The sequence below is a fragment of the Parasteatoda tepidariorum genome, chromosome 1 (genome assembly GCF_982258835.1).
Source record: "Parasteatoda tepidariorum strain Cologne lab strain chromosome 1, Ptep-v5.0, whole genome shotgun sequence".
Classification (NCBI taxonomy): domain Eukaryota; kingdom Metazoa; phylum Arthropoda; class Arachnida; order Araneae; family Theridiidae; genus Parasteatoda; species Parasteatoda tepidariorum.
This window is the reverse complement of record NC_141755.1, coordinates 18,150,795-18,162,488: the sequence shown is the minus strand read 5'-3', so window position 1 is coordinate 18,162,488 and position 11,694 is coordinate 18,150,795. Positions and strand designations below refer to the sequence as shown.

Here is an 11,694-nt window from a genome sequence, read left to right as displayed (position 1 = left end):
GTACTTTCAATCTCAAGAATCAAAAGATTTTTAAAAATGTAATTTCAAATGTGTTGGAATTTAACACACACCAAGAAAGTAATTTTGTTAACTAAAATTAATTAATGCAGCAATTTATTTAAATTAAATTTTAATACTAAGAAAAGAAAATAATAAAAGTATCTAAAATTTAAAACACTGTTTTTTAACTTTTAAAATCAATATATATAGATAAAAAAAAATTGTTGATTTAAATCAATGATTTTTTTAAAAAAATCATTTGATTTAAATCATGATTTAAATCGTGATTTAAATCAACGAACCCTGCTTGGGGGGAGTTAAAATCTAAAATTGTGAGAGATAATGTTTGATCAAATCATCTGAAGTTATTGAAGTATTTTTTTAGTAAGTTTCCTCATTTTTATTTATTGTTACCTCTATAATTTTTCTCACTATTTACTGAAGATCAATTCTTAATATTTTAACTTTGCTTATTTATTTTTACTTATTCTTACTTAAAATGAATTTATAAAGGAAGTTATATATTTAAGTTGGTTGGTTGGTGTTGTGTCCATATATATTTAAGTATTATTTATTAATAAAATTTTTTTCACTTTGTGGATTTCTATTTCTAAAAACAGCTATAAAGGATTAAAATATCATAACTTCTCTTTAAAAATAGAAATATCAAGCCCTACGGGTGAAAAAATTGTCTTAATCTAGCACAATTGCTTTCAAACTCAATACATTTACAAAATTAGCTTTAAATTTGTTAGTATTGGGTGCTGATAATACTAAAATGTTTTTAATAAAAAAATATAGTTAGCCTAAAAAATAAAGATTACTAATATGTTTATTCAAGTTTTTTTTAACTATTTTTCGCATCACTTAATAACAATCTTCCAGCTCCACTACACTTATGTACAAGATAGTAGAACATGTTTTTACTTTGCTTTTACAAGATTATAGTGTATATTTGTGAATGTGGTAAACCTCCCAACTGAACGAAAACTTTCACTTCCGAGAATCTCATAATTTTGAATTTACAACTTGTTAAGGTTTAAGAAACGATTATTTGAAAGCAAAGGATTAAATGAAATGAACAAACTTACTTCAAAACAGCAAACAGTTTCGTCTTTTTCAAAATCATCTGAAGAGATGGAAAATAAATCGTCTTCTTTCATCAAGAATTTTCCATCATCTGATTTGATCTGACACATGTCTTGGTCAATATTACAAATTTCTCCAGTAGTATTTGTTTTTCGAACAGTATCATTTTGAAAAAGATGTTTTAAATATTTTATGTATTCTTCTTTTGGGCTGAGTTGCTTTATTGTTTCATTATTTTTTAACTGATTTGTACTGTTCCTCTCTGATTGAGAACCATTTGCAAAAAAGTCTTTGCTGAATAAAGCCTCGTCTTCATTTGCTGAATTATAAAAAAATGTTGATTGTTTTTCTTTCAAAACAGATACATTTTGTTTTTTGTTGCTCGTATGTTTTTTATTTGAATCTGAGACGTTCTTGCGTTTTCTTGAGCTGTATTGTTGTTTAGGGTAATATTTTGAATCCGAATTGTCTTGTTCCATTTTACTTATATCTTCTCTAGAGTCATCTTGATTATCTGAAATTGATATATTCTCTTCTAAATCATCTTGTACTCTGCGAGTATTTCTCAAGATCAATGAAAAACTTTCAATTTTGTTTCTATTTTTAGTTGCTTTTTTTGCAACGTCCACTTTCTTGGAAGCTTTTTTCTCTCGAACTGATGTTTCTGAAGTTGAATTTAAATTCTTTGTTGCTTTACAGTTGGATGTTATAACTTGTTTTGTTGTCCTGCTGAAAATTTTTTTATTCAGTGGAGTGTTTTCTTCAATTGACTTTAAATTATTTCTCTTGATGTCATCATTTGTCTTTTTTATATATCTACTTCTTTTCTTTGTTAAATTAAGCTTTTTGCCAGAAGTATGAATAGTTGTTGAAAGTATTGAATAACTGTATTCTGTATCTTGTATATCAACATCACTAGTTTCTGACCAGTTGCAAAAAGAACCATTCTAAAATGTTAAAAGTAAGAATTATCAAACCAGTTGCTGTTATTGGATCGTCAGATTTATATTGCATATGCAATTTAGAAGAATTTTGAATAATTTTTGAAAAGTTTTAGTTATTTTAAAGTAGTTTGTTATTTGATTAAAGTTTTCCAAGTCTCACTTTCTTTTTTTCAGTTTCAATATTTAAAATTTTTTTTTTACAAATATCTATACAACAGTTGAAAAAAAAGAGGACAATGTTAAATCAAGTGATATTATTATTATTGAATTCGGAGGGTAACAAAAATGTAATCAAATATTTTTAAACTTGCAAATAGCTCTTTATCCTAAAACCCTGATAGCATACATTCAATTTCATATTAATATGTATAATTATAAATCTTAATGCAAGAATGAATAATTTGTTATGAATAATTAGTAAATGAAAAAAAATGTTCTTTTAAAATGATATAAATGAATCACTTGATGAAATAAAAAAAATCATCTCATTTGTAGAGATTCAAAACAGGCTAAGAAATAAATGCTAAAGAGGACAGCTGTATTGTTTCATTTTGATGTTATTGAGCTATTTATGCCATTGAACAGTACAGCTAATTCCTAGATTCTTCTATCACTGAAAAACTATTGTTTAGTGACAAACTCTAAAAAATTTACTTGTAAAAGCTTTAAAGTTGAGTTGCCCTTTTGCATTCATACCTCGTTTGCACTGCACAGTTGAGTGGACTTAAGCATGACATCCAGACTCAAATGTCATTCACAAGTAAGTACTACTTTGAAGGGAAATCAACTGGTCAGTGCAAATAAAGTATGAGACTCACATGATGATGAAATCAGTTGCATTCTCCAATCCGTCTTTGATACAGGGATAAATCAAGGCTATAAAATAAATTGAGCATTCAATAAACTAGAAGTACTCTACTGACTTATTGTCATGCAACCTTTCCCTGCCATCAGACATGTTGCTGTCAATTACTATGGAAACGGGCTATTCAATTTTATGATAGGTGAGATGGGGAGTAAACTTCCAGGAACAGAGAAAACGTGTATTGATTAAAGATAAGGATGTGAATATATATTTTTATTGTAATACTGATTTATTTTTAAATATTAGTACTTTCCTTCAATAGTTTTGTTTCATTAAGTAGATCTATTCCTGCAAATGGGAAAATTTACTTCCTGTTTCAATAAAGACCATTATTAACTGAATGGGATAGCCTGGTTGGTTGGTTGGTCGTTGGGCCCATGTTCAAAATACCCGTTGGTTGAACACTCGTGTAAGTAAATGGTGACTGGTGCACTTTAAATCTGTCGGGTCTCAAAGTCCTCCGTGTTCCCATAACAAATCAATACTTCTGGGGTTACTGAATTGGAGATGGATCGTTCTCTTCTTCAACTCAAAATTACGATCTGTGGATGTATGAATGGGTACGTTTCTATAAATGGAATGTGTGTGGCTGAAGTCATTCTTGGCCATAGATGGAGTTGAAAAACAAGAAATGCACCCTCTACATTAAATTCGATTGGTTTCACCAAGCAGGCTTGCTAATATTGGCTAGTGGATTTATAAACAACAACCAATATCAACTTGTCAACTGATGGGATTTTTGCCCCCTGGTGTAAGCAAATGCAAATAATTGGAAAAGACAAACAAATAAATATCTTTTAAGTTAAAAGATATTATAATTAAAAAAAAAATTTTTTATTGCTATCACATTCCAAATTTAATTCTATACTTGGCCACTAAAGTCAGGACCTGTTAAAGTGGAGTTGGAGCCTTGAGCCGAGTGCTGCATTAATGCTACATATGCTTTAAACATATGGGCCATCGTATAGTAACCGTGTTGTTTAAAAAAATAATTTTTATGAAGATTACAAAAGAAAAATTACTTCAATCTAATTTTTCCTTAATTCAATTTTTTGGTTCTATTTTTTGTGTCAGACCATGTGCATTGGATTCTTGAATAAGTAATATGTAAAAACTCATTGAAATAAAAAACTGCCTCGTTTAGTTAGGGCCACCCTATGTATAAATATTTTCAAATTTTAAAGTCTAATTTTTTAAAACTAACTTTGATGTCAGTTCTATCGTAGTATTTTAATAATCCTTCAACAGGAATATTTCCAAAATTCTAGATAAACCCTTCCATTTTCTATTTTATTAGCCCTTTGACGCAGGTGGGTTACTGGTGTCCCACTTAACGTGCGTAATTACAAATATACAGTACCCTTCCAAATTATTAGGGGCACTTAAAATTTCTAAGAAATTGTCATTTTTCAAAGCGTCATAACTTTTTTAAAAATGAATCAATTTTCATAAAAATTTCAGGATATCATGTTCAGGTCATCTACTTTCACCTAAAAATTACTAATTTAATTTTTCTCAATTTTTTGCAAAAAATTGCACATTTGAACAAAGCAATTTTTTTTTTACAAAAATGTCAAATATGACAAGTTGCTACTTTGTAACAAAATTTTTCGCATAAAAATTATTATTTACACATTAAAGTACAAGTCATTAGCTTTAAAACGGGCTAAAGTAAATGACTACTTTTTTTTTTGGACCGAGATATGAGATTTTGAAAATTTTTTGTCATTTATAGTGAAAACGAAATTATTGTGCGAACCTTACGTAACAAATAAATAATTAATAGCTAACAAATTTTCAACAGAAAATAGTCAATATATTGATCTCTTTAAGCTGAAGAATAAATACTAAATAACTTTCGAATTCACAATAATTTCGTTTTCACTATAAATGACAAAAATTTTTCAAAATCTCATTATCTCGGTCACAAAAAAAAAACGTAAAGTCATTTACTTTAGCGTGTTTTAAAGTTAATGACTTGTACTTTAATGCATAAATAATAATTTTTATATAAAAAATTTTGTTACAAAGTAGCAACTTGTCAAACTTGACATTTTTTTAAAAAAAAAATTGCTTTGTTCAAATGTGAAAATTTTTGCAAAAAATTGAGATAAATTAAATTAGTAATTTTTAGGTGAAAGTAGAAGACCCGAACATGATATCCTGAAATTTTTATGAAAATTTTATTCATTTTTGAAAAAGTTATGATACTTTGAGAAATGAAAATTTTTTAGAAATTTTAAGTGTCCCTAATAATTTGGAAGGGTACTGTATATTTTTGTATTTAGTTATAGAAAACAATCTAAGGGTTACTGAAAAAATCTTAAATTATCAGAATTATATTTGTACTGAAATATAAAATTCACACAAAATGGTTTAAAAAAAAAATCTTTATTCATACTCAAACATTTTTAAAATGTTTATTTTTATTCAATAATTGATTTTGCAAAAATAAAGAAATTTCAATGATGAGTAACTATTTCTCTTAGATTTAAATAATTACAAATCAGTGCAAATTTGAAAAATTTTTGTTTGGAAGATTACAAAATGATAGAAAAATATGTTTAGTAAAAATTCTGTCAAAGGGTTAAATCAATGCTTTGGTTCCATTTGTTGTGTCAGACCATGTGCATTTGATTCTTGAGTAAATAATGTGTAAAAACTGAGTAAAATCATAATCTACAGAGTTGGGTTAGGGCCCCCATATACGTATACATCTTCAGAGATTAAAGCTTAATTTTTTAGATTAATTGATTATGATTTAAGTTCTTTCTGGCATTCTAATAAATCTTAAATGGTAAAATTCTGAATCAACCCCTCCCTTTTCTGTTTTTATTAAATAAGTTCTAAAAATGTACTTACTTCATTTTTAGAAAAATATGCTGATGTACTTCTGTTCATGGCTTCTATTGTTTTGTTTAGTATGCTAACGCTTGGAGACTCTAATACTGAAACCTGATTTGAGGCGTGTTCCTTTGTGTGAAGCTGGTTTTTATTTGATGTAATGGCCCTTTTTGACTTTTTGTATTGAGAAATTTCAAGGTTTCTAATTTTTAATTCATTTTTTTCTTCCTCAAAATCACTGTATCTTTTCTGTTCCGCCACATTACTATTTCTTTGTGGAGTAGTAAAGGAATTATCTTTTTGAGGATACATTTCTTGCACCTCATGATCAGTGTTGCTGTCGAGTTCCATTAGCAATTTAGATTCAAGATCTTCCCAAGTCTTTGGTTTTGATACTTTATCTTCTTTAGCTGTAACTGATTTGTAATTTTGCTGCTTATTTTCATTTTCTTTGCTTTTGACTTTTGAAAATAAAACTTTTTGAAACACTGCAGATGTCTCCCCATTGTTTAATGTTTTTGTTGATGCATTGTGTTTAATACTTTTAGTGTTTATCCCTTTTAGATTATTTTCTGCACTGAATTTGTTTTCCAGTTTTAAACTAATTTTGTCACTTTTGATCTCGCTATTATTTTTTCCATATTGGTTGTTATTATTTTGAACTTCCATCGAATTATTCCGAATATTTCTTTGGTTCTCTGAATTTGAAAGATTTTCTTTCAACCTTTTTGAAATATTGCCTAAATTACTACTCCATTTAGTTAAAGTATTGTTTGGACATAATTCAGGACTGCATATTTCAGATGAATTGGATGATGGTATTGAGGTATTTATTTCATTTTCAATCAACTGATAATCTTCATCCGATGTGAATTCATCATTATTGCTTTGAGTAAATATCTTCGAATGTCTTTTGGTTTTAATTAAATTTTCATGCGCGTTTATGTTGGGAGTTGACTCAATAGGGTTAGAAGGATTCTTATCAGTTTTTTTAATCGAATATTGAGTTTCGTTCCAGTTTAACAGGTTGATAGATTTGTTATCATTAGATTGTTTATCATATTTCGTGTTCTCTTTCTTATTTAATTTAAACAAATTCAATTTTTCTGATTTTGTGTCGATCAATTTCGAAGCATTAGCTTTTACATAATCCTTTTCCTTAGCAAGTTTATATTTCTCACAATTTGCATCCATTTTGGGTCTTTTAAGCTTAAAATTACTATCAGTTTTCTCCAGTTTAGAGTTATCTGCGGAACTAATTGATTTAGTTTTATTACCTTGAAATATGTCTTGTTCTAACTTATCATACATCTCTCTTATCTCTTGATCAATTTTGTTGCATTTCTCATCTAGTTGATCTTGTAAACTTATAAATTGCTCATTATTGTGTAGTTCATTTTCAACTTCTCTTGTCTTCATATTTAAGTCTAACTGATCTGTTATTAGCTCTGGAGGACTTAAGGAAGAGTTTATACCTTCTGAACTACAATTTGACTCTTGTAATTTATTTATGTGGATATCCTGAGGACTGCAATATACAGATGAAATTTCATTTGGGAATCGAAGTATAGTCATTTCTTTTGATGCTTCTTTTTTATTTACTGCCTTCGAAATCAAAGGTGCATTTTTTGTTTCAGAAGCTTCTATGGAGTTGCTTTCAATACTATTAGTGATATCAACCACATTGGCATTTTTATCAGAGAATCTCGTTTGAAAAACAAATCCATCATCACTGCACTCTGATTCCTCATCAGCATTGTTTGCTCCACTCAACAAAGATACTGGACTTACTTTATCACCAGGCTGTAGTTTTATTTGTTCATTTTTAATTAGCTTATTAGTATTTTTATTGGAGAATCTTGTTTGGAAAACAAATTCATTATCACTACACTCTGATTTCTCATCAACATTGTTTGATCCACTCAACAAAGATGTTGGACTTACTTTATCACCAGGCTGTAGTTTTATTTGTTCATTTTCAATTGGTACATTAGCACTTTTATTAGAGAATCTTGTTTGGAAATTGAATTCATCATCACTACACTCTGATTCCTCATCAGCATTATATGTTCCACTCATCAAAGATATTGGACTTACTTCATCACCAGGCTGCAGTTTTATCTGTTTATTTTCAATTGCACCTACTTCTTGTTCGAACCGAAATTTACTATGCATGTTTTCTGTTTCCAAATATGACGGATTAACTTGTTCTTTTGGTTTGGACTTTATTCTGTAGTCATCTTCGCTCGCACTTAATTCAGAATGTGAATTCCATTCGAGATAATCCACTTTTTTCTTAGTACGTGAAGGCCTAACTTTTTTTGGTTTGGTCTGGTGTGCATCCCCATTTTTCTCCTTTTTCTTAATGGCTCTTTTTCTAGGTTTTTTTATAGTTTTAGTTTTGTCAAATTCATCAAAATCATAAGTGTTTTCTGCTGCAAAGTGTTTTACTTCTGGTAAATTGTCATCTAGATCAAAAAACTTTCTTTTCGTACTACCATATCCAGGTCTGTATTTTTCTGCATTAGCATCTCTGTTATCAGTAGCATCTCTGTTATCAGAAGTACTATTGCTAGAATCGTTAGTTTTATTTTGTTGTGTTACTTGAACGTTTTTAATGAGGGATTTGTTTGGTTCACCATTTGTTTCATGGTTGTTAATCACTTTCAGAGACTTATAACTCCAAGAACAATTACCATTCAAAAGCATATTGAATTTGTTTTGTAATTCCATTTTTTTGCTTTGGCTGCCATATTCAAAAGTGGAGTGACCGTATGAGCGATTATTTTCAGTGGACTTGAATCCTGTTTTTAATGTCTTCGTGGATTTACATGTTATTTTAATTTTACTATGTAATGTGCTTGTGCTGCTAGCTTCACTTGCAGTACGATAATGAACTTCTGTTTCGTTGTTGAAACTAACTCGCCGATCGTTTTCTGTTGATTCTTTTCTGTGCGTAGATCTGAAATTTTGAAATAAAAATCTAGTTTAACAGTTGATTTCAAACTATAAACTGCATTCACTTCGATGGATGTCATCAAGGAAATAACAAAATTTATGTAAATAAAAATGTTTTGTCAATTAATAGGCCCACTCCAAAAGTAAAAATATTAACAGCTGCTTTTTTTTTCTTTTGTTAAAATTTACATGTTTGTTTAAGGTATAAATCTAATGTTTGTTATAAGTAAGGTATGTTTGTCTAAGAACGAAATCACTACATTACTCCGCATTACGCATAGCAGTGATCCGCATTACTGCTGTCGCACGAGAATTAAAATTTCAAATTTAGGAAAAAAAATCCAAATGTTTTGTTTTTTTCCTGATAATTTAACTTTATTTCTTTTGCAGAATATTGGATCCATTATTTTTAGTTTTGATTGTTCTATATCAGTGGTTTCCAACTGGCGGCCCGGGGGCCGTATCCGGCCCGCGAAGCCTTTTTTTGCGGCCCGCGAACTAAAATATATTAGTTGTCATTTTTTGGTGGACAATTTTCGTAAAAAATCTATATTGGTTTAAAATACTTTTCTCGATAATAAAAACCTCATTTCTTCGTTTCTGTGAAATTACCAACGGTGCAAAAAAAATTATTTCTCAGATTTTGCATCCAAGAAAATATTTATTCAAATACAAAAATAATCGTGTATGTTGCTTCTTTTTATTTCTTTTTTATTTTGTGAAGATAATTTAGCATGCGTGTATCAGAAATTTTCTCGAAAAAATTCTCCGATTTAACTTTTTGAAAGCACTCATTTTGGACGAAAATATTTACACACACATTTGTAAATTTTAAATTTAAAATGTAAATAGTATATATTCTCTGGTGGTTGCAGCAGATAAACCTCAATTTTGTCATTGAACATTTTGTATGCTACTATGTAAGTTTTAATACCAACCTTTTTAAAGTCTTACATCTTGACAATTAGATATCTGTTGCACATTAATTGTTTAATACATGGGTGCACATTAAAGTTATTGTAGCTCGAATTTTTTAATATGCAATTAAATATTTTTAAAAATCTACTTCTTATTTTAATTTGTAATTCAATACTTTTGTACAACTTGGTAAAAATCTGACAGTAATATTTAATGTTGCTTCAAACATAAAAGAGTCCTACATAAATTTTGATAAAGTTGCAGCCCGCCATTTGTTTTGTGTTTTTAATTGTGGCCCCCGGCCTCATGTAAGTTGGAAACCCCTGTTCTATAAACACCTTAGACGTGGTACAAGGGTGGATCAAATATTAATGAACTTTTTTAGTAACAAAACATTAAAATACTGCTTTCAAAAATGTTATTTTTCTACGTAGTTTCCTTAACTTCTACACACTTTTTCGAACGTTTTATAATTTTTTTGAATCACGGTGGCAGCCCTAGCAACAATTTTACCGTGGCCCCAGTTGACCTCAATATTGGATCAATGTGGGTCCTATATAAATATGCACGGAGGGACCAATATTGGGATGTCTAGAGTTTTTAATATTGGTCCTATATTATATAGGGCCAAGATTAGCCTATATATGTATAATCTTTGACAATTGTCTTTTCTTGTCTGTTTTTGATTTGTGTTCAAAATTCTAGATATCCACCTCACTGAGATTTTTCGATATTTTATATCGTCATGAATCATGCTTTGTAATCTTCAATTATTGCTCATCTCTGTTATAGCATTAATTTCTCGAACTTTACTTTGTCAGTCATTATCAGTAAGGTCACGAATTTTGTCAATTTTCGCTGTCGTACGTTTTATTATTGGTCGAAGAGCATGAAACAATTTTACTAATTCTTCACTGCCATGTTTAAATAACTTGCTTAAGACCTCGACAGGGTATCATTGCCGAACTGTGTCTGTAAGCTGTACAAAATTTTAATAATTTTAACATTTTCTCGTTTTAAAAATGTATTATTATGCAACTGCATTGAAAACGTTACTCTCACTCATGATTCAAGTTACTAAAAAAAGAACTTGAAATAAACTTATAACTTGAACTTAGAACTAAACACTGCGAAACAATTATTATAGATAATATTCTATTGTTGCCAAAACAATAAAATAAAAAATCGTCTGCTACCATTAAAAAAATCTCTTTATATTTCATCCACCTACGTACCGGTTTGAATAATTATCCATAGTTTTACCAACTTGTTTTTGTGTCTGTGATTGTGGAAACTTGTAATCGAAATAATAACCACTTTCAGACTGGCTAGAGACCTCAAATTTCAGCTGAAGCTTCGTGTCCAGTAATAATTCAAAACTCGATCGTTCTTGGGTCGTTACCAGCAGTATTTGCAATAATTTTTATTAGATACAAAACAGAATTTATCGGCAATCAAAAATTAGAATAGGGGAGAGTGGGGTCAATTGTAACATTTTTCACTTAACTATTTTTAACTAACAAAAAATCCAATATATTATTAGTATTAATTGACAGACGAGTAAAGTAGACTATCCTCTACTAGAAAAAAAAAAATACCTAATTTTAAATGTTATTATATTAGTTATTAACAATTTTTGACAGTCGAGCACTTGTTACAATTGTCCCCACTTACGGGGTCAATTGTAACAGTTCATAAATTAAACTAAAACATAGTTAATTATACATATTATCATAGTTGTGATATATTTTTTTATTGATCAAAATAGTAGTGATATTTTAGGAGTAAAAATAATAATGAGCAGAGACCTAAAGGGTTAAGCTTTTAACTTTAAGGGGTTACGAATTTTAATTTATGCTGTGAAAGGTGACAAATAAAATAATGCACATGCAACATAATATAAATGATATAGGAAACTATTGGTGGTTCTTAAAGAGTTAAGTAATGGTTTGTAAACATAAGATTATTTATTTTCAGCTGTTACAATCGTCCCTTTACTTATTGTTACAATTGTCCCCAAGACGCCATTTCAGCTTCATTTGTTAAAAACAATGCTAGTTAATCAGCAAAACTAAT

General features: G+C 29.1%; 1 protein-coding gene across 5 annotated transcripts in view; it reads right to left on the bottom strand.

The window, feature by feature from the left end:
• Positions 1–11,694, bottom strand: part of LOC107439483 (uncharacterized) — a 32,068-nt gene that overhangs the window by 1,940 nt on the left and 18,434 nt on the right. For all 5 annotated transcript variants that reach the window (XM_071180140.2, XM_043042393.3, XM_043042394.3 and 2 more), the window contains 2 exons: positions 5,761–8,704; positions 1,092–2,036 (listed from right to left, as the gene is read on the bottom strand). In XM_071180140.2, coding sequence (XP_071036241.2) covers positions 1,092–2,036; positions 5,761–8,704 — 3,889 coding nt within the window. The remainder of the gene's footprint in view (positions 1–1,091; positions 2,037–5,760; positions 8,705–11,694) is intronic.